This window comes from Semicossyphus pulcher, unplaced genomic scaffold (genome assembly GCF_022749685.1).
Source record: "Semicossyphus pulcher isolate SPU_LCO1_2020_fin unplaced genomic scaffold, fSemPul1.0.p SCAF_4, whole genome shotgun sequence".
Lineage (NCBI taxonomy): Eukaryota > Metazoa > Chordata > Actinopteri > Labriformes > Labridae > Semicossyphus > Semicossyphus pulcher.
The window spans coordinates 26,760,050-26,784,437 of record NW_027211715.1 but is presented as its reverse complement, the minus strand read 5'-3'; the positions used below and the strand labels follow the sequence as shown (position 1 = coordinate 26,784,437).

Sequence of the window (24,388 nt, the reverse complement as noted above, 5' to 3'; positions counted from 1 at the left end):
AGTACACACTGATGTAGAACAGTGCATTTCATATATTTGAAGCCTGACTTCAAGTTACAGATACACGTGTGAATAAAAGCGGATATATGATCAGTGTGGACAGCTGCATTAATTTAGATGCAGTCTAGGTTGCTAACCATCAACCGCAACATCCCCAGTTCACATCAGAGGGAGAACCTGATGTGCTGCTATTTGTTCCCCATCTTTCTCCCACATCATTTCCTTACTTCCATCTTCTTTCTAAAACATGACTTAAAACATTACGAAGCCTTTCTCTGTTACTCAAAGGGACAACTGCAAACACTGAGCTGTAACACATCTGATGTACACAGCAGGTAAACCTTTCTATCCTGACCCTCATCCTACTTAGTAAATAGCCTACTACTACTTGAGCTGCAACTAATGCTTCTTCTCATGATCAACAACTGCAGGTCTTTATCCTGATTAATCAATAAATATTTGGTCTCTAAAATGTCGAAATGACTTCATCAAATTCTTCTTTTTGTTGACCAGCTGTCCAAAACCCAAAGACTCCTTATTAACCATCATTCATAAGAAAGAAAAGCATCAATCCAGACATTTAAGAAACTTTAACCAGCGTATGTACGACATGTTTGCTTTAAAAATAATCTCTATTTACAGATTCTACATATAAATGTAGAATCTGTAGGCAGGGACGTGGATTTTAGGGATGGCAAGTTACTGTTTGTAGTACGCTTGTAGTCTGAGTAATATTGACCAATCACGTATCAGCAGGCTGCAGCGTATGCAGGAAAAACAGTCCGTGTGGAGAGCAAACGCCGGCGGAATGTAATGCCCCGTAATGACATGCCGGCTCCCATCAGCGTCATCTGACAAAGTTTACCTTCTTAATCTCTATAAACAGACATCTGCACCAAGTTCAGCAAACAATCCGTTCTAGATCTAGAATTCAACTTGAGATAAAATCCCTTGACGTGGTCTCTTGAAATCGGTTCCCGACTTCCTCGAATGCATCAGAAATGATCAATCCGACCTCCGTTCAACAAACGAGCATTTTAAAAGTTGTTCTCTTGACAAAGATGGCATTTTGTCTTTTAACAAATTTGCATCACGATGTTGAAATTTCAGACCCGTTAATTAAAGTCAATCACAAGAAAAATGGTTTATTTTTCTGTCAACAATGCAGCACGCGGAAAAGGAAGTCTTAATTGGAAGTCGTTTGTTGCTAAACACTGGCTACACGCCCGACATGTTCACCGTTGTGCCCAGAGGCTATGTCGTTGTCTGACTATAGTTGATGGGATCCCAGATTGCTTTAAAATTGCATGAAATGATTAATTGATTGTCAAAATAGTTGGCACTAATTTCAATTGACTAAGCAATGAATCAACTCGTTGGTGCAGCTCTTAATACGACCAAAGACTTTGTGTTTTCACAGAAAAGGAGTCAGCCTGCACGGTTACTCCATGCCACAAAAAGACTTAATTATCACAACGTTTCAATAGCACTTTGGTCTCTTTCAGGTGCCTATCTCTCTCCTTCAGAGAAAACGACTTAGAACTGCTGCATAACCTGTGTTAAGATAAAGAGAGAATGTTTTAATATAAGCTTATTAAAGCTTAAGTCTACAGTATCTAGATCCAGATTAAATTTTAGTCCTATAATACAGACAAGGTAAACACTGATGAATCAATTCCATTCAGTACTGTACCTATGAAAGAGATTTTAGCTCTGCTAATCTCATTTTATTTCACACTTAGCTAAAACTTATAATTTGCCTGAAAAGCAAGACTTTTTTTAAATCAGGAAAGAGACAGTTTCCAGTCATGATTATGTGTAAGCAAAGAAAACAGACTGGGAAATGTACTAACTTCTAACAGTCATCGTTTCACAACTGTTACAGCTGAATTTCTTGAGAAGAGATTTTCAGTGAGTCATCGGTCTGCCTTGAGTTAATCAGTCAGTGTGTCAACTTTTCCTCCTTCTTCCTCTTTAAACCCTTAATTCCTCTGATGCTTCTACATCTCTCATACATGTTTCTTGTACTATAATTAAATGCAAAAATGTATCTTCTACATAGAGTGTGGTATATGAATAAAGCTGTCTTTACCAAATGAAATACTATGGTATTGTCATGGTAATAAAACAGACTGGTCGCACTGATCTGACGTCGGTTTGACTAAAGATAAAGTTCTGACAAAGTCTTTTGTCTGCTTCAGCTGAAAAGGATGTTGACATTTCTTCCCTCTCCCCCTCAGTGTCACCGCTCTGACTTGTCTGCGTGCATTTGTTGTTAAGAAGGTAAAATTACCGGGACTTTTAATTTCTAGTGAAACAAGAACACAACCTTGGAGCTGCTTATAATGTAACAAGCGATTACAGCCGATCGAGACAGTTGCGTGGGGTGAAATCCAGTCTACATAAAAGACAAAACTATGCCTCCCTTTGCATCTTTGTTTTCCATAAAAGAAAGTACAAAATACTGAACTAGTGCTGCATGATTACCTGTGTTATCATATAGTATAACTTTTTTCCTGTTTTAATCAATTGATCCTTTTATATGTAAAGAAAAAGTGAAAAACACAAAGCTGGAACAAGATTTTTTCTTTGAAAGATGACTTACATCATTCAGAAATGATGCTTTGTCATTAAGGTTGCTTATTCATTCAATATGTTTAGGTCTTTACTTTGCAATTTCAATACCTGCATTTTGACATTTATACCCTAAAATAAAAAAGTTTTATATGGTTTGGTAGCCTTTGGAAGCTGGATCTCTCATGCATGCATCATCTGGTGTTCATGCTTTTAAAACATACATTAAAGACCAGCTCCAGTCATGTTTTAAGACTTATACAATCAAATGCTCTGCTTGAAATGATAAAATGTGTCTGATGTGTTTGTTTCTGCAAAATATGTTTAATTACCTTGTAAAAATTCCAAGGCATCTCCATCTTCTAACTCATTAAAAAATACAGAATCTGCATAGTCCCCGCTCACTATGCACATTTCCAACCGCCCCCTCTGAGAAAACAAAACACGTCTCTGCCATCGTTTAGTGGCAACTTGTTGAAATTTAGCTAGCTTGAAATGTAGTAATTAGTAGTAGTAACGTTAACGTTAGTAGTCAGTAGTGAGTTTGCAAAAATGACGATGACGGTTACAGCTGGCTCGCGCATCGCCAAAGTGGTTGCCATAGGTTACACATAATGATTTGCATAGCGTCACCGCGTCCAGTAACGGGATTGGCTCCTCAGGTTTGTGACGTCTCAAACCTGCCAATCTGAAAACATGTTGTTCAGCCTGTCCTTGGTACACTACAGTTTAAAAGCAGACAGGCCCAGCCATGGAGATGACTACGTATGTTGTCCCTGATATGTCTTGTAGCTCATGAAGAACACCACATGAAGATGTTTACAAGGTTAAACACTTAAATTTCCTTTCCTTTGACTTTAAACGATTTCATATAAACACACTGTTTTAAGTTGTTTTTAACCACAAGGAAGAGAAAGGCATGTGTATGATTGGATGCCACTCAAGTGCCCAAAAAAGGGCAAATGCTTTAGGAAAGAGGTTACAGCAGTTCTGGTTAAACACTTGATTTTCACTGGCGGGGGTCTTTAAAGAAATATATACTGTTTACAACATATACACTATGTTGTTTGGTGGGTTCAAAACAACAAGAACTAGAATAATCACCTCGCAGTTAGGTTTATGATAGCCACTGACCCCGATTGTCGGCAGCGCAGACGCATAAAATACAAAGTAAACATGAAACCAACAAACTAAACAGCACACGCAAAAAAGAAAATGACCACAAGAAGCATGAGAACAAGGTGAAGAACAAGAAGTGAAAACGAAATGAATTAACCTCCTTTTCCCATCACAACCATCATCTTCAGACTAAAAACTTCCTGTATCTACCTTTCACAGTAAAACCCCAACACCAAAGAAAACTGACTATTTATGCTTTGCTTTTTACATAAAGTGAAGAGCTGCAGACAAGGTCATTTGGTTATACAAAGCAAGGGTTGTAATATGGTTATAAAACAAGGCTACAAAGGCAATCAAGTGGCTGATGGTGGAAGACAACTGCAAACAAACTAACGAAGAATTAAAACATGTCCAGCAGAAAGAATCGAGCATTACACATTTGCTAAATCGTAGTGTTTTCTTTAACTGATTGGACCCATGAAAGCCTTAAAAGTCATATAAGACATTACATTTTCATTAGGGATAGACCGATTATCGGCGCCGATATTCGGCATTTTGACGCATATCGGCATCGGCCTTTTTTTTTTCTTTAATTTTTTTTTTTTTTTAAATCCGACGGCCGATAAGAGATCAATTTAAAACTGGGTTATTTTGGCTCTGATGCATATGCTTAAAGGCATTTAAACAAAGTTAAGCGTTGGAGTTTGTATTATTCAAAATTTTGACGCCAATATTTTCACTTTTACTGCAAATGAACGGCCTCCTTGACTACTAATAATCGGTATCGGCCCTGAAAAAACTTCTGTCTATCTCTAGTTTTCATTAATAATATTATGGGTCCAAATTTGACTACACACCTTTGTCATTTTGTACCCCAGTTCTTGCTTTTTGTTATCTCACATCTTCAACACAATCACCTTGTAACAAAACGGTGTTGGAAGTCAAACCTTGTCTTCATTCAACAAAGAAACAAATATTGGCATCAACTCAAAGACCTGTAGCCACTTGTGTCTGAACAAACGCAAAACACCGTCCTCCCCTCATGTTAAAGATGATATTTTATAAGTCGGACGAATTATGACTCTAGTAAACTCACTGACTGAATAAATACTCATTAAAAAATTGGTTGCGGGTGAGTGGGGTAAGGCTTTTATGTTTGTTTACTTTCAGACACCAGGGGGATATTTGGACATATCTTCTAAGCACTTTAGCACCATCTGATAAGAGTCATTGAAGCGTTTTTTTGTGCAGCACTGACAGTCCCAACAAAGGGTAGTTACCTTGTTTTTATTTGAATACTATTTCTGTGCCAATCTCTTTCTTTATCTTATGTTTTGTGCCTGTTTCCTGTGTTTCTTGTCTGTAATATGGTTGAATCCCCTTTAATGTCTTAACTATGTCTTAACACAGTATAAATAAATCATTTAGTGTGCAATTCTACAGGGGATTTTTCGGTAGCTGTGTCAGCACAAATGTTAGTACATCTGTCAATTGGGCAAAGTCAGGGACTATTTTTTACAGGATGTTCATTAAGTTGGTTCGATTGCAACATTTTGCAGAAAACAAAAATGAAACTAAAAAGCATGACTAAGTTCTTGAATTGTCTGGGATTCAAACCGTCTCGTCGTGAGATCTATCTGGATTTTTTCCCAGTTTCCAGGGGAAAAAAACCCACACACACACAAAACAAATTCAGTGGCAAACACTTTGAAGCTTTGTTACATGAATCAACCAGATATATTTGAACTTCACCATAGCCTCCATCTTCTTCTTCTGAATGTATAAATCTAGGGTTGTAATACCACCGACAGTAATTTCACTGATTAACAGACATTAGGCTACAGAAGAAGAATTCACTGGACAAAATGCTACCTTAATGACATTTCATAAGGCATGACATGTTCACTACTCTCTTAATCCTCAGTAGACACTGACATTTCAATATTCAATGCAACTGAATTTTATCAACTTAAATAGAAGCTGGTAAAATACACACAACACTGTTATTTAAATAGGCCGGATTTTTTTTTTTTTAAATGTCCATTTTGTTTCGTTTTAGCAAAAGATGTTACACAATATGTCACTTTCACAAAGCAGCAAAACTAGTGTGCCTAATGAAAATCCAGTGGGCAGATAATTTACTGTTAATCACCACTAATACAAGAAGAGGTCAACTGAGTGGAAATCTGGTGCTTTTCATGTTAAATGTCATGGTGAATACTAAAAGGTGGGTCTATTTTGTTTCTTCAAAGAAAACAAAAGATCAAACTACCAAAAATGATCAACTTCGATAACTATCCCATATTAAAGGATATTAAAAAAGGTCTGATTATATTGCTTGATTCAAATTTAATTCTGTTTTTTGTTTAATATTTAGAATTACAAACTTGATATCTAAGTTCATGTATTTAAAAAAAAATGGTTGATGCAGATATAATTCAGAAAAATAAAATCCTTGGCTTTAAATGTTCAACGTCTGATAGTTGCAACTTATATTGGGGAGACCAGCAAAAAACGACGTTCTTTCACTGTTTGAAATTATTTTTTGGTACGTGGTTGTAAGGACAAATTCTGTGGGTGTTGGTGTGTATATGTATGCGTGTGTGTTTGGGTTCAGGAGGAAGAAGCACCTACTTTTGTCAACCTCAAATGTGTGAAGCCACTTACTATTCAATGTAGATTTTGAATGATTTCGTGCAATATCGGCTCTACAGGAAGGGCTGCATCTGACATTTTTCTACGATCAAAGAATCCCCAAATAATCAATGAATTGATGGTTTATAAAATATAAATATAAATTGTTTAAAAATCACACGTTCCCACGGTGCAAGGTGACCGCTTCATAATGTCTTTTTTTAGTCACAACAAGAATTATTATAATTATAGACAGTATAGACATTTTAGTTAAAGTAGAAACATTCTCATTAAATCCATTAAATAAATTCAATTGCAGCAGTAGGAGTCTGGGACCCAAGACAAATACCCAGTATTTTGTATTTTATGTCATAATGCTCTGCTTTTAACTGTGTAAAGCACTTTGAATTGCTTTATGTATGAATGGCGCTTTATAAATAAAGTTGCCTTGCCTTGCCTAAATCAACTCCAATACAACAGCCTTGAAACACAGATTGCACTAAATCTCTTGTCATCTCATATCAAACTTTTCATGTACAGTAGGCCCTTGATTGTAGTTGATAGTGATTGCATCAGGTCTCCCCAATGCTCCACATGTTCACTGTTAATTTGTATGGGCTACTCCAAACTAAAGTCTTACAAAGATCAAATTTTAATCACCAGTACATTTTTCCAGCATCCATCAGCCCGTGATGTGCCACTCAACATGGACTCTTTCATTGCTGTGATGCCAAGTGGACTAACCTTACATTGGTTGGCATTAGCTTGTTAGCCACTTCACCTAAATGGCCAAAGAAAAGAGTAGCTGGATATTTCCCCACTTGACAACGACAGGGGAAAATGACAAACACGTTTAGGTGTAAAATGGACCAGAAGACAGACATTTCTTTCGATGGTTACATTTTAAAAAACGGACATTTACTCACCTCGCGAGCGAAGCCAGACAGCTGGAAAGTTACTTCCGTTTCGGTTAGTACATTAGACGCTTCAACCAAGTTGAAGCTCCTTTCTAGAAGGATTTCAAATATCGCTTGTCGGTTATTCGATCCCCAAACCTCTCAAGAAAACGCTCTAGTATCCAGAAGGTCAGTTATATTAAGTTAATTCCACGGAATTTTGATGTTTGGTAGCAAGAACGGAGACGTAGTCCACCTCTGCTCTTGCTAACCCTTCCTGACAAGTAACATCCCCCTTCCCGAAAACAACGCAGTGACTTTCGACTAAAGGCGGCAGCTGATTGGCTGCTCAGCAAGTCACTCAGGATGACGTTGTTAACCCTTTGTTGTTGTTCGCAGACCATAGACTGTATTGACTCGGACTCGAGAGTGCGTGAGAAAAAAATGACCAGAAAGTATGCCAACTTCCTGCACTTTATACATAATTTTGACAAAATAGAACCAGATTACTATTTGAAACAAAAAAAGTATATTAAGACTTACAAAATATCAGAATCAGACTTATTGCCAAGTAATTTTTACATTAAAGGAATTATCCTTGGTCTAAAAGATGCATACAATAAACATAAAGAAAAATAAGAAATTCAGGAAACAAATATATAAGATAGGATATTTACAATACAGAATGTGAAAAAGTATATAAATATTATTTGAAATGAAAAAGCTGTGCATGAACTTTCAAAATATTAACCAGAGGATGCAATGGTTCAGAGTTAAGTATTTAAAATATTCACTGTTGAGATATTAAGGAATGTCTAAAAGATGTGCAATAATTGAATGCATTTAGTCCGATGTAAAGATATAACATGATATTTATCAAAAACTGTGCCATAGAAAAACATGAATGTAATTTTTGTTTTGTTTTCTTTCTTTCTTTCTCTTTTTGTTATGGTCTTTGTTTCCCCCCTCTGTGTGTTTGTGTGTGTGCCCTTTAACATGTATTACTCATGCTGTGGCGAAAAGTGGTCAAAAAGGTAGTTCCCATAAGGAAGTTTTATTTTTATGGTTTTTTAAGTTATTACATCGCAAAACTTAAAAACAGTCAAAATGACTTCCTGTGTAGTTCTTCTGTTAAGAGTAAAGACCCCCTCCAGTCAGGTTTTAAGATGTAAAAAATAAATAAATAGATGATGTGGTTTTAATTATAGTTTGTGTCTTATATGGTTTTTTTTTCTCACCAAAAAGCTCAATGAACTTTTAAAACTCTTCTCCTTCAAAAGAAAATGTTTACTGCTGGGCAAAAGATGTCTTACTCTTAACTATAAAGTCAAGTCTCTTTACTGTGAAGTCAAGTCAGGCTTCCACTTTAGTTGGAATGTTACAAAATAATGATGCTTTCAGGGACATGTCTTACAGTCAGATTTTAGGCAACAGAGACAAACATTCCAGTCCAAAGGTTGACTTTTAGTATCAAACTTTACAAAGATATTCTGCAATATGAATGCAAACCTATTTTTGAGTGGAGATGATAAGATAAAGCAAAGTCTCAAGGGGAACAATGACATGGGATGTTTTCAAAAGTGACAAAAATAAGACGGGGGGACTTCCACTCTCACTTACTTCAACATTGTGAATACTGTATCAGGTTTTCTTTTTCCCACTCTGTATGTGGACAAAACTATAAATACACCTTTGTGATCGTGTATCCAAAGCTCCATAACATGTACCCATAGCCAATAGTAACTGCCACTGCAACTGTCCCTACCTCTGGAGAATTTGCATAACTGTCCTTTTGGATTTGGTTGTTTACAGGCAACTGTTTCCCCATATCCTAAATATATGTTCCCCAAACTCTTAATCAAATACTGAGATATTTTATTGCGAAATCATCTGTCGGTTCCTGCTCTCTAAAAAATGTGTAACAAAGGGGAGATTTGGAATCTTGGATCAAAGTCGAAGATGTGAGTCACCTTCAAAAAAAAAAAGTGGAATTCCCCACACTGACTGCTGCAAAATATCAAGTATGTAGACAAGCTGAAATATTGACATAATGATTTGAACTAATGATTTAATGATTACAAATCTTGCCCGTTTAAACCAGTCTTTTTAGACATAAGAGTCTCCTAATTCTCCACAGTTATAAGGAAATTAAAGGGCTTATGTAAGAACAGTTTTTAACTCCTAATATGTTATAAACCAGTGTCTACTTATTGTAGCCAACAGGATGAGCTACATTTGTTGACAAAAACATTACTAAACACTTATTTATACTTACAACTATGTGTGTTATAAGCATTGATTAAATATTTATAATGTTAAGAAAATGAAAATGAAGTTAAATTTTTGTTTTCAGTCTTCAGTGTGCAGTGTGCAGTGACAAGTGTCAGCAACAACAAAGGGAGATCAGGTCACAGAGGACTTTGTCTTCAGCAGTAAACTGCATCCCTGCAGCAGCTATCAACTGCATGTAAGTCCCTTACTCTGTAATCAAAGCAACATGGGGAAAAGACAAGGAAGTGTGTTGACAAAATGGAAAACATCGCACTTCCTGCAGTGAAAGAATGAGGACGTGAAAAAATAAATATGGGTGGTTCATTCTAAGGGAGGGACCTCCCATGACACATCCCAGTAATCGCTTTATCGTCTTTCTTTAAAGGAAGTATGGCAGAAAGTTCCCCATGATCATGGCCGCCAATAACATTTAGAGTAGTGAACATATCCAGAAACAGAAGTATCATAAATATTAGCAGGTTTGGCAGCTTGTTTTTCATTTCGGTTAAATCTTTTTCAACATAATCTAACTAGACGTTTCATGTTTTATAAAAATAAAAACAGAAAGTTTCTATAGAAAAACACGTGGATCATACACGTCGAGCAGAATGAGGTTAGAGTGAGACAAAAACAAAGCATGTATCATGAGTCTGAGGGGATTTCCACAGTATAGCTGCAGTTATTTACCCTTTGAGTGAAACATACGAATGACAGGTGCAGAGTGACCTGTGGTTTATCAGACATGACTCAAACAGGGTATTAACATTCAAAACAATCTTCTGAAAAACATGACTCACGTCAGCCTAAAGGACAGGACATATATTGACATATATCGGACATTACATAGGAACGAGAAAAAAACAGTGGCTGTAGATGTAATGTCTGTGAATCATACACAGAAGCTTTGAATCAGTCAGCCTGTACTTATGTAATTCAGACACTAATAGATCAATAAATATGAGCTTTTTTAATGGTTTTATCAAATCTGGTTTCAGCTGGATCATTAGGCTATATTTAATCTTATCTAACGCTACAAATGAACCTTTTTTTTTTTTTTTTTAAACTATGCAAACATCGTATTCATTATCAAGGTTCCATGAGCAGATAACACAGTAGAACAAAGCTGCAGGACTTGTTTTGTACGCCACAAATCAGCTTAATAATAAACCTCTAGCCCCCTCTGTTGGCAAGATGTGCAGCAACAGTTCAGGATTACATTACGCTTCAACCTGTAGACCTGTGCTCCTCTCTGTTGATCATTAATAGTTCAGTCAAGAAAGAATTTAAGAGCACAATATTATAATTATAAAACACTGATATTTAAAAGATGTGATGACTGCAGGGTGGCTGTGGCTCGGTGGTAGAGTCAGTCGTCTCTCAAGGAAGGTTGGTGGTTCGATCCCTGACTGCTACAGTCTACATGTCGAAGTGTTGGGTAAGACACTGAACCCCACATTGCCCTGGTGGCATAGCCATCGGTTTGTGAATGGGATTAGTGCTATTTACTTCTTTACTGTAGCAGCCTCTGCCATCAGTGTGTGAATGGGTGAATGTGACATGTAGTGTAAAAGCGCTTTGAGTGGTTGAAAGACTAGAAAAGCTCTATATAAGTGCAGTCCATTTATCATTTACCATCAGCACTGGAGTAATCAAGCTGGGAATTCAGGAAATTAATGTAGACTGTTTTTTTTTGTTAAGTTTGTTCATTAGTTTTGAAGCTAAATTGAATGTAATTTGCGATGCTATAGAAAAGATTCAATAAAGTATTAAATTTGATATAAAAATTGATTTATCAAAACTTTAGTAATTTATTGGTGGACTTTTTTCTGGCAGCAAACCAATACATTTCCAAAAGAAGAGATTAAAAAAGCCTCATAGACATTAAAATAAATGAAAATTCACTTTATTTCTTTCAGTAAAAGCAGAAGTTACATACTGACTCACACAATAACAGCCAAAACGATTACCCATCGAGTAACACTCTTCAGACGGATTCAGCTCCAGAAACAGCTTTATAAATAAAAACATAAGGATGTTTGAGCTACATGGCACAATCATTTCTTTCTTCTCTTTGCTCCTCTTTGGCTGAACAGATTCACCGCAGTCGTGTCAAGTTGGCAGCCATCCTTCAGTTATCACAGTACTGTACCTTCGATGGGGACAGCATCAGCACTGTGATAACTGAACCAGGGCAGCCTGTCAAATCTAGCAGTTGGGGGGCTTCGCTCCGTTGGCCATCCAACCTCAATATCTGTGCTCCAGGTCAACAGGTGCAAAGTGAAAGCTGCTATCTTATACAAAACATGTTCTAGTTGTATCTCCAGCATTTAGTTTGTTTCCGTGTAAATACATTTCAAGTAACATTCAGTAGCTAATACTAGAATGTAAAAATAATACAGAATGGACATGTAACCTAACAATACTTCATTTGAATACATTTGTTTTTAAAAAAAATCATTCACAAAAATTGGCACCAGCAAGAAGTATAACCAGTGGTATAATTATTGATTATTTCCAGGAAAAGACCAACTTTGTCGTCCATTATCGGTGAAACTTTTACTAAACCGTGTCTGAAGGGAGACGATTAATAATGCACAACCCTGCACGTGCAATGTAAACTCAATGGCCTACTTGATACATTTGAAATTCCATTAAAATTGTACATTTCTTGGTAATGGGGGGCTTAACTTAGAGTCCAATGATTTATTTTATCATGATGCACATGTTAAGCACTGTTTTGCGACCTCTGACGCTATACATATTTAATTTGTTCCATGTTTTTATTGCTCTCTCACAGAGGGCTAGTTAATGTTTCATCTCATAAAACAATTACGGGTACTTTTCCCCCCGAACCTCCTTCCTGCTTTGACTCGGTGGAGACAAACTATACTGTATATTATTCATACCAACCACAAGGCCGAGTGACGTCAGACTTGTTATGATTCTCCTCGCGGGCTCCGCCCCCCCTCGGCCGCCAGAAGCCTCTCGAGCAGTCCGGTGGCGTCTCTGGCCGACGTAGCGGCTCCACCTCCTCCTCCGTCAGTCAGTCCGCCCTCCGCACTTCATGTAAACAACTCCATTAGCCCCGCCGCGCAGGGCTCTCTGGCCAAGAAATGTTCGTGTCAGACGTGAAAAGCAAAAAGCAACATGTGCAACAACTAAAAAAGGCAGAGGACGAACACGTAGTCAGGCCTGAGTGCTACATATGTTGTCATCAGTGTCTGTAAAACCAGACTGTGTGAAAAAAGCGCGTCCATATTACACAGACCCTCAATATAAAGAACTATAAGCTACTAACAGTGCAGGATAACATGCAGTAATACGGATCAATGGCTCCGATACTAATACCAGCGAGTGAAGACGATAGCAAGAACTGAAATTAGCTGTGCCAAAGCGTGTTGCTACAATTTAACAAAAGTTGCCCAAACCTTAACAACACCGTAATTTATGTCATTACATAAAACAATGCATACCTGGTTGGAGTAAGCTGCATATGTTCCTAATAAACGACTACAGACAAGATAAAAATGCAATGTTGAATATTGTGCAGCCAAACGTTAACGCCCAGCATTGCATACACACCCCTTTCCTAGGCAAAAACAAACAGCATGCTGAAGGATTTAACTATAATATTTTAATCTTAATTGCAACCAGTCCGCATGTAATATATAAGAAATATCTGGCTCACCTACCTGCGATTTTCCCGTCCAATTCCGCGTGTTTACATGAATATTTTTAATGACGCAGCAAGACCACACAGAGCAACGTGATTGTCGCCATTTTTTGTTGTTATTGAATTCTCCAAAAGCCATGTGACAAATTAATAATGATTTTAAAAGCAGGCTTCCGGGTGCGGAGGCGAAAACTACTTTCGCGAGGCTAAAAAAGGTTAATCCCCCGAGTTGTTTGTCTGATGGATTAGTCTGCTTACTCCACTGACTGAAGACTGAAGGCTGTGCGCAATATTTGACAGCTCCGGGACGCTGCCGCCGCCGTATGGCTCGCAACAAGTACTCACAAGATCTATTCCGTCCGCAAACGTTGCGCGCAATGACAACGACTCATGTGCTTTTGTGCGCCTGCTGCCAACAGTGCAAAAACCATGTGAAAAAAATAACCAATAACAAACACTGTGATCTGAAAGAAAATGCTGTCAACAAGTGGTGGAATCCAAGAATAGCCCAGGTTATCACTGAGATAACATGCATGATTTACAGTATCTCTCATCTGTAACTGGAATATATTTATTTCAGTCCCAACATGTCAAATTCCAAAATGTGTTTACTGTAGAGGGATTATTGCTAATTTTTATATTTTAATTTTAGTATTCTATGTTGTCAGCTCACATTAAATAAACTGAGACGCCCTTTTCTGGCTTGTCATAAATCAGTGGCGTGATTCTTCTTCATAAAATCCACGTAACAAGCCCCAACATGTTGCCATTCAATTCATAAAATATTTTATGCCCCACAAAAATCCTTGCAGTTACAGCTCACCATAACTTTAATAAAGGCTTTTAAAACGGGAAGAAATATGGGGCAAATCTTTTTGCAATTTAATGTATTTTATTTTGAAAATACATAGATAGATAGATAGATAGATAGATAGATAGATAGATAGATGGATGGATTGTGTTTCATCTCTGTATAACAGTAATCTCTGTATAACAGTAAAAGGACTTCATTGTTGCTCTTTTTCGTGACTTCCATATAAAAACTACAGTTACCAGTTTACCCCGCAAAGTTCATGCGAATCAGTCATCCGCATTTTTTATGGATGATGTGCGCAGAAAAATAGGGCGTTGTGGCGACTCCCTCATTCATTCGCAGAGAAAAATCTGTGTCCTTAAAGACGTAGAGGAGCGTAATGTTTCCATAAAGGACCCGAGAAAAAAAGAGAAGAAGAGGAAGAAGAAGGCGTTTTGACTCGAGCTGAGAAAAATAGAGCAGGACGTCTCCAACGTGCGCAGAGAGTTTGGCTCTGCGTAAAGAAGCGAATACTCTAGAGACGAGCTAAAATTTACATTGGCAAGACAAGTTTATAAGCCACCCAGGCGTCCGTTTGTTTGTACTCTCATGCGTGCAATTGATCAGGAGTTTGCTTCGTTCTCACGCGCACGAACAGGAAAGGCGACTATTGTGCATCCCAGAGGTTTTAGAGATACAGGAGTCCGTGTTTGAGCAAGACATGGCAAAGTTATTCCGAGCTGCTATCATGGGTCCACCCGGATCAGGGAAAGGAACGATATCCAAGAGGATTGCGGAAAGCTTTGGCCTGCAATACCTGTCCAGTGGCCACTATTTACGAGAGAGCATAGTGGCAAATACAGGTAGGATACATCTGCCATCTACAGACACGTTACTGTAGCCCAAACGTCAATACAGGAAGAGCCATGCAGTATGTATCATACGCGTGTTTTTCTACGCTGCATGTGCGGGTTTCTTCTACTTTTCTGTCTTTCATCATCACTGAAAGTGTTACAAAACTTAATCATAGCAGAAAAAGTGGGAAGTTTACAGGATGAAGTGCCTTTTCTAGAAGCTAATTTTGACAGGAAATCATCATCACTCTATCCTTTCACTTGATTTTCTTCCTTATCTGCTTTTAATCTAGTGTAGCGATTTAAGCTGCAGAAGTGTCCAAAGCCACAATAACTCAGTGCTACTCCAGTTAAAGCCCCCCTATCAAGGTTTTTAATCACAATGACCCCCCCTAAACTTGCACCGTATTGATTATATGACTGTGAAGTTTCTCATTATAGCAACCCAACTGGATATAATGTACCCCTAGGCATGATGCGCCAAGCTCTTGTATACTGATAATAAGTTGGAGTTGAGTGCAGAGAGCCTTAAGTAAAAACATGTGGGCTGGGTGGCAATTACTGAGTAGTTTCAGTAGTGTTGTGGCTTGCTGGATGAGGGTAACTAAGGCTTTTCTCTTTTTGTTTTTAAAGCATGTTTCAGGATTTAGACATCCATGAGTGTGTGTAACGATTACAGTGACTTGGCAGGAATTTTGAATAAATTATTCATATGAGGCCCTGAGGCTCTAGTTGAATTTAAAGTAAAAAAAGATGGGAGAGGTTACAGGCAGGATTTTATAACCAATTTCTATCTCAGATCAAGTTACCAAGATGCTCTTAAATGTCATCAAGCAAGTTTTTGTTTATCAAGGTCGGATACATTAAACATGCCATGACCTGTCATGTATTGAATTTTATTTGCACGAATCAGAAACATACATCACTGACAATCTATACCTCTGTGTTGTGCATCAGAGGCAGGTGTGCTAGTGAGGAGCTACGTGGAAAGAAGCCTGCTGGTGCCGGACCATGTGATGACAAGACTGATGCTGCCCAGACTGGAGCAACTGATCGGGCACAGCTGGCTGCTGGATGGTAAGACATATAGTTGTGTTTATTCTAACTCAATGACAGTGAATGGTCTGTTGGCCTCGTGTATTGTATTCCATCCTTTGTCTTGATTATTTGTAGCGAGGAAACATGATCTCCAGAACGCAGCCTCAGGGCTTGTTGTGGGAACTGCCAGCCAAGCCTGTAAATCTGATTGGTCAACCGAGGTGCCGCCCCCAATGTGCCCAGTCTGATAGCCATCTTTGAGGCAGGGCCATCAGGAAAGCATTTTCTTTTTACACCTCTGCGTTTTCACAGACATCCCTCTCTCCCCAAAGGGCCACATGCAGTTAGTTCCTCCTGCACTTGAGTCTAAGGAGTAGCCTCAGTAAGTGGAAAAATACTCTACATTATCCTACATCTGTGGGTAATTAGTACTCAGAGGCACTGCATACAGTATTCCCAGGTCTGTGCATGCTCCCGACTGTTTCTCAACTTACAGAAATCACAAATCAAAGATCAAAGATGCCATTTCAAAATGACTTCTGTTAATATAAGGAGGGTTGCCAAGTTTCACAATCAGTGCCAAGCTTTCTCTCAGTGACCTCTGTTTACCTTTAGATATCTTTCGAGTCACCATGAATTGAGTATTTGCCAACATAATTCACATTTACACTATGCAGACATAAGTACTTTTACTGGTTGAAAACGGCTTTAGGAGTGGGAGGATATAAAATATTAAACTATGTCTTTCTTTCCTTCTTTAGAAAGATGTTATCCAGTAACATATTTAGTTATATCAGACGTCTATTTCCCAAGTTAAATATTATCTTAAAGAGAGATGCCAAACATTGATGAAACAAACCGGTTGGTGCATTGAAACACGTCCACTAAACACATCATTTTTGTTAAGCAAGATAACAGGGCAAACACATCAAGGTTACACACACACTCACAGACTGACACGCAAACACACGTGGGTGAATCTGTCTCAGTTCATCGTGTTTATCTTATGACTCTCTGATCGGCACGGTTATTAGTGCGGGGAGAATATTGATTTGCATGGTATTCCTGCACTGACACTTTCATACATATTTATCCTCCTCTTCCCCTCTGATTGGTGCCTTCCTGTCACTCATTTGTTGGCAGCTCGGCATTCTGGTTAGAGAGATTCAGCAGCTCTTTAATGACCAAACAAAGGAACGTACAGAGTGGTTGCCAGTTTCCGCGCTGACACAGAGGGTAGCAATAAACTGGAGACGAGGCCAAATGCTTGTACACCAAAGCGTAAAACCAAACAATAACATGTTTGTGGCTCGAGATAGATGATGGCTTTAAAACAGGACCTACATTTACAGTAAGCCAGCATGTGCATTGCCCCCTTTCTGACGTTCCCTTGAGCAGTGCTGCTCTGTAAGTCACTTGACCTCTGACCTCCCTGTAGACGAGGGCAAGAGGAGAAAGAGTTTTCTCAGAGAGATTAACGCTGGAAAATCAGTGACAAATGACAAATAATGTAACGTCGGCATGCTAGCTTTGTAAGCATGTTAGCATGCTGATGTTAGCATAGCAACACAGTGCCTGAGTGCAGCCTCACAGTGCTGCTAGCATGACTGTAGACTCTTCCCTCGCCTCTTTTAATGACTACAGGGTAAGTTAGTGAGAGTACTGTCTATTCGAATGTACATAATTGTGTTATTGTGTCACAGCAAAACTGGGAAACTGGAATTAGCTTGAGTCTAACATTACTTGCTGTCAACTAGCGAACAGTCAAACAGGAATACACTGTGGAAGCTGTGAAAAAGCCTTTTTTTATTCATGTATGTACGTATGTCTTCATTGTGTTATTAACTCCCACTGATAATCATAGTCTTAAATGTAGTCTATAGAAAACTGAAGGTCATACATCCATGTATCATCTTAAAACCTAACACTATTGCAGGTGGACCTTACCTCACACACTCCCCTCTCCCTCTGTTGTCTGTCTAGGTTTTCCTCGGACTCTGGCACAGGCCCAGGCTCTGAACAATCTGTGTCAGCTCGACCTGGTCATCAGCCTCAACATCCCCTACGAGACCCTGAAGGACAGACTGAGCGACCGCTGGATCCATCCAGCCAGTGGGAGAGTCTACAACATGGGCTTCAACCCGCCGAAAGTCAAGGTTTGATAACTCTGACAGAGACAGTTTAGTTACAGTGTTTAAAGAACCCCTCCAGTGAAAATCAAGTGTTTAACCCTGTAATCATCTCCATGTGGTGTTCTTCTTGTGATACAAGACGTATCAGGGACAACATAAGCAGTCATCTCCATGGCTGGGCCTGTCTGCTTTTAAACTGCAGTGTACCAAGGACAGGCTGAACAACACGTTTTCAGATTGGCAGGTTTGAGACGTCACAAACCTAAGGAGCCAATCCCGTTACTGGACGGGATGATGCTATGCATATCATTATGTGCAAACTATGGCGATGCGTGAGCCAGCTGTAACCGTCATCGTCATTTTTGCAAACTCACTACTACGAGTACTAACGTTAACGTTACTGCTACTAATTACTACATTTCAAGCTCGCTAAGTTTCAACAAGTTGCCACTAAACGATGGCAGAGACGTGTTTTGTTTTTGTGACGGAGGGGGCGGTTGGAAATGTATATAGGGGGCGGGGAGTATGCAGATTAAGGAATTTTTAATGAGGGAGAAGAAGGAGATTCCTTGGGAGAATTTTTACAAGGTAATTAAACGTATTTTGCAGAAAAAACATATCAGACATTTATTATTTCAAGCAGAGCATTTTATATATTTTAAAACATGACAGGAGCTGGTCTTTTAAACAGTTTTTGAAGGAACTTTTGTGCTTCAAGTCTCTTCCCTGCAGGATTTGGGTCAGTGTCTTTCGAAGCGAGTAGGATTTTAATGTCAGGGTGGAAGCTCGTCAAAATGAGAAATTGGAAACAGATGAATGTCCACGCAAACTACCCCCACCATCGTCCACGCCCACTACAACCTTCCTGTTGCTTGTTGTTGCACTTCACAAGGTCCTTGTTGCGACACTGACTAAACTAGTCATGTAGTCTGTCTTAACTAAAATCAGTAGTGATATTGTTTCTCTTTTTAAAACAAGTTTATAAAATCCTAACAGTCATGAGAACTGATAAAACAATGAACATACATTCAAATGCATGCAAAACATACATGATATACATGTACACGCCGAATGACAGGAGAACAAGCAATCCTTAAAAATGTACTGAAGGTGAAGAAATGTTTCTTATTTGGGGATTTTTTTAACTTTTAAATGTAACTTTTTTTTGTGAATTAAAAAACAAGACACAACAACATGTAATACAACATGTTTTTAAATCTGGAGGTGATGTTATGAATGCAAATAAGCACAAGTAAGCACAAAGTTAGTTCAGTTGATGCCAATCTTTCACTTTGTGTTGTTTCTGGTGGCCCCTTTGGACAAAAGTGGTAGCGTTTCCAACTTAACTTAACCTGAATATATGTACTGATGTTAAAACTGCATCTAGTGATGTATCTTATGAGTAAAATAAATATTTAGGACATGAGTTTCAGTATTTCAAATCGTGCAATTCTCTCCGTCTGTTGTATTTCTCGCCAGTGCTCTATCCCTGTCCCTTGATTTTTCTCGGGGGCTCTTTGGTTAATTCCTTTCTTTTGTCTTTGTTCATTCTACCTAAGTATCACCAAAAATATATAAAATTAGAAATTAAATTCTCCTCCAGCTTTCTGCTTCCTTCTAAATGAACCAATCAGTGCAAACACCTCCAAGGTAAAATGTAAACACAGACTCTTAGAGCCTGTGTTGTTCCATCTAATTTAGCAGGGAATGGAACCTGGTGACGGCATTAAGAAGAAATAAAGGTATATAGAAAGAGTCAATCTTCTTGCTGATGTTCTCCTTTGCTAATGTAGGTCATACAGAGGCATGAGACTAAATTAAGGTTGTTTCATAACCCGTTCAAAATGCCTCGCAGCTGCTTCAAGAGTGGACGCTGATCCAAAACCTTTGCTGCCCTCTGTCTCCAGTGTGCCACTAAACTTTGCAACATTACTCTGAGGGCATGTACTACTGGCATCATTTCAGGAAATTAGTCCCATAAAAACTTTTTTACATTATTAAACTGAATGCAGAAAGAAAATATAACAAAATGAGATAATTTAATGTGACATGGGAGCATCTTAAACCAATATATCACTAATATTTGACAGTAATTTTTGTTGACTAGAACATTTTTTGCATAGCAAACTGCTGACAGATCAAGGATCATCTAATGTTGCTGTTTATATCTTTATAATATATGCACCAAAAGATATTAATACATGAATAACAGATATGTGCTATTGTTTCACTGTGTAACTGTAACATGTCAATGCATTACCTTGAGAGGACCTTTGTTGCATTGTTGCATGCATGACCTTGTGTTGCATCCCTCAGGGTAAGGATGACATCACCGGGGAGCCACTGATTCAGCACGATGATGACAAGCCAGAAGCCCTGATGGCCAGACTGAGACACTACAAAGATGTTGCCAAGCCTGTCATAGCCTTATACAAGTCAGTAAATATCTCTGCCCGTAAAGCATTTAATGGTCTTAAAATAATCCTTACAGAGAGTCAAAGTAATCTAGCTCGAGAGAGAATACAGATATGGATTCTTCTGGAATCTGCAAGTCTTGGATGTTACTTTTAGTTGAATGAATAGTTTATAATTTTATTATTACAATGACAGAAGAATGCCATTTTATGGACGTCTGAAGGAATCTTCCTACACAGTTGTTTCGAGGTAATATAACAGATAACTAGTTGTAAACCTGAGAGCAGACAGCCTGTCTGTCTTAAAGCAATACATCAGCGAGGTTGTTCAAGGTAATAACACTTCTGTTGATATCAGTTACATCATCGTCTTGTTTAAATGTGGCCATATCCGATTGCAGTGTAAACTGTCCTGAACAAAAACAAAGATGCCACACGAAGCATGCCGTCTTATGAAAGTAAACACGGAGGCCATTGAAGTCAACATTTACAGTTTACAGAAGTTATATATGAGGTGTAACACCTCATTGTTCTTCCATGTTTGTATTTACAGAGTCACTCCTGCTAGCTCGAAATTATGACGATTGTAACGAGTCACGTCACGTAAAAGATGCTTGAAAGGTTGTTCAGACTGCATCAGAAAAATCAGACCTGTGTCTGATTAAGGACCAAAAAATGGCAAAAAACACTCAAATTAGATTCTGTGTGATTTGAGTTATTAAAAATAGGAGTCAAAAATGAGCAAAAAAATTAGATTTAGGTCACTTTTCCCCTGCAGGCTTAACATAGCTTAGTGGCAACATTCTGCCATTCAATCAAGCAATCATTAATTATTATAATTTCAGGCTTCAATTCTTATTTGTTATCGTCTTCCCTCAGGTCACAGGGAGTCCTGCACTCATTTTCTGGCACAGAGACAGACCGGATCTGGCCTTACATCAACTCTCTCCTCAGCACCAAGATACACACACAGCCATCAGGCGCCTTCCAAACACACACACCCTGACAGCACTGTGAATGAAAAGAGCACAGGGAAACGTCGAGAAGCAGCCGGAGGACGCAGGGTGATGTTTCCTTTTTCATTCTGGATTCAACTTTACCATTTATAGGGAGGATTAGACGGATGGAGAGCGCACACTGATCAAAACTGTAGTCATCCAACATGTTTTGGATTCAATCACGTGTTGTCGGTTGTGTGTGCAAATATTTCAAAGAGCTTTATTGATTGTGTTGATTTCCGTGTGATGATAGTGAAATGTTGAGACCTTTCGAGGCAATAAGTAATCATTTTGATCATTTCATGCAAGAACTCAAGTCAACGATTCTTCACATTTTGTGTCTTTTTATGTCCAAATCCAACACATTGAATTTAAGGACCCGTGTCCACTAACGGCGTTTTTTGTGCTGGCAGCGCCCACAACCTCAATTTCAGAGCGCTTCTCACTTCCAACTTTCCTGTTGCTAGGTTACAAAAATTGAGGCACTTCGGCTTCCGGTAGAGACTGTTAAGTCCGTGTTAAATTGCTCTGTATGCTTAATAGTGGCAATCTGGAAGATCTCAGTTTCGTTCTCTTAGGCGGCGCCTATGGCCATAAACGGTAACTGCGGGAGCACACTTCCCAGATATCCAGACAGCGTTGCATGTGTGACGTCCACGGATGGCTTTGGTTGTAACTCTTGATTTTCCTCGCCTTCATCCGAGGGTCCAATTTGTTTCTTTTTCTTTTTCACTGTGAGCCCAGCGACAAAAAACAGCAGACGCCGAGGGTGTTTCTGCGCTGAGGACACTGAACGCTGAAAACACTATTTTTTAAAATAAAAGACAGGAGCTGCCAGCACAAAAAACGCTGTTAGTGGACACAGGCCCTAAATCAGATTAAGATAAGATAAGATTTTTGATCTTATTTCAAGAAACCAACAACTTAATTTTCAGCGTCTCCCTCCAACATTAAACATGTTTTACCATCACATCCTACACACTTATCATTGTCATTAAAAGAAAACTTTAATGAATACAGACATGGGATATATATCACTTAAATGGTCCTTTATACTGACACATTTAATTATTTGCACTTTAAATGTGACTTTTACAACTAAAAAGGCAATATTATATTGTTTCCTTTTATGAATATATACTCTATAAACTTTGGGGGGAAACCCCTTCAATTACCCTCAAAGCACATTATGACCTTCTGAAACTGAGGGGTTGTGGTTTTCATTGAGCATTCACAGGTTCACTGAGAGCAATATTGACATTATGCAATGTGCCGTATCAAAAACCAAAATCTAAATCTTGGATTGAAATTATTTGGCAGTTTTCTAAGATTTTGAAACCTGTGCAAGCCTGCGTGTTGTGTAAAATACTGTATATAACGCCTACAAATAAGCTGTTGCATATGCTACCACCCTGCAGAAACAGTTTTTAAATCTTTGGCTTCATCAGCTCAGCTCATCATGATATATATCCACCAGTTATGTAAACAGCGTGCACTGTTTAAACTACTTTTCTGTACTTTTGCGCTGGAAATGCTGCAGACTATTACTGCACTGGATAACATGTAGGACAATGTACTGGGCTGGTGCTGGACTGTTCCACGCAGACACAACCACACAGTCACTCTACATCTCACTCTGTTGCGGGGATGAAGACCAGTGCACAGACTAAAGAGTGCCTTCGATGTTGTTACATTCCTTCTTAATGTACAAAGTTGCCTTGAGATTTTGATCATGGAAATGTCACAGATCATTGTTTGTAAATGCTTTGCAATGTCTGTTCAACTTTGAAATAGTGCTGGATATCAATGTAGACAGTTAGAGGTCACTTTGCTGCAGCATGACAAGGTCATAGATGTAAAGGTCATATTTGTTAGATTGAATGTATGATCACTTTTGCAGCCTGAACACCTTTTCTCACCTGACAGAAAAAATAAAAATAAAAATATTTCTACATGTCATATTTTCAACTAATAGCACAACATGTGAGTGTACAGTAAAATAACTAAAGCACACTTAATAACTTGTGCAATAAAGACAAACAAATAGGTTTTAAGTGTTTTTCCAGTGATGTTGTTTTAGACTAAAATGTTAGCACTTTTTGATGCTCAAAATAGCAACGTACACCAGTGGCGTACTCAGGCTGTTTGAGGGGCAGGGGCAAAAAAAAAAAGGGCACCAGCTGTATGCCATGGGGCACCGGTGCGTAGAAAGTTGTGATGCGAAACAACAACAGGGGCATTTTCTTCTATAGCCATCCCATGAGGGCCACTGTCTCAGTCGGTGCGGAGGCCAATTTATATTCAAACATGTATCATTCATCCAATGCAAAGGCACCCAATCAAATTTTATCATTTTCTACTACAGGGGCGTCCATGAGGACACTTTCACTGCATTTTTTCAAACATGGGGGCGCCAAGGAGGGGCGATTGCCCCCCCTGCACCCCTCCTTAGTACACCACTGACGTACACAATATCAGGTATTGGTTAAAAGGAACCAATCACATTGAAAAATCTTTTTCTTTATGGAAATAAAAATGTCCTCACTTTTTGGTGCCGTTTTCATTTCTTTATCTGGACTCTAAGGAAAGTCAGTGTTGCATGTATGTTGTACGGACTGAAGCTCTTTGAGAAAGTTTGAAGATCAAAGATACTAAAAAAAAATTTCTGCTTGAGTGACAAGATAAGGTGTCTGTGTGTAAAATGTCTCAGTGGCTTCAGCTAAAGTATGTAAACTATAAATGTCACTTTGTTGGGAAGTAGGAGTCTATAGGAGCCGTCTCTGATTCACACTTTGGTTTCACAGAGGGGGCTCACACTCGCCTTGATGCTGGGTCTGTGTTGTTTAATGTATGGGCGTGTTGTGAGCGTTGTGCATGACCACAACCTTCTGCCGTTGTGCAACACCGCAGTGGATTTTTTTTCCTTCCTTATTTTTATGCTGTCTAAACATGTTACATACCAGGAACAATTAAAAGTATTTTCTCAAGGCTG

General features: G+C 38.6%; 2 protein-coding genes across 2 annotated transcripts in view; one reads left to right on the top strand and one right to left on the bottom strand.

The window, feature by feature from the left end:
• Nucleotides 1-7,495, bottom strand: part of jak1 (Janus kinase 1) — a 36,649-nt gene extending 29,154 nt beyond the window's left edge. Inside the window, exon 1 of the mRNA XM_069679517.1 lies at nt 7,254-7,495. The gene's annotated coding sequence lies outside the window, so the exon portion shown is untranslated. The remainder of the gene's footprint in view (nt 1-7,253) is intronic.
• A 6,795-nt stretch (nt 7,496-14,290) lies between these two features.
• On the top strand, nt 14,291-24,388 carry ak4 (adenylate kinase 4). The gene is made up of 5 exons (XM_069680038.1): nt 14,291-14,823; nt 15,772-15,891; nt 17,836-18,008; nt 20,301-20,419; nt 21,278-24,388. The coding sequence occupies exons 1-5, from the start codon at nt 14,682-14,684 to the stop codon at nt 21,402-21,404; spliced, it is 681 nt and encodes a 226-aa protein (XP_069536139.1). The 5' UTR covers nt 14,291-14,681; the 3' UTR covers nt 21,405-24,388.

Excerpts from the sequence above, each read along its gene's own strand:
- ak4 (XM_069680038.1), top strand. The coding sequence starts at position 14,682 with ATGGCAAAGTTATTCCGAGCTGCTATCATGGGTCCACCCGGATCAGGG. Across the intron at positions 14,824-15,771 it reads GAGCATAGTGGCAAATACAG|AGGCAGGTGTGCTAGTGAGG; the intron begins GTAGGATACATC and ends GTTGTGCATCAG. Across the intron at positions 15,892-17,835 it reads GCACAGCTGGCTGCTGGATG|GTTTTCCTCGGACTCTGGCA; the intron begins GTAAGACATATA and ends TTGTCTGTCTAG.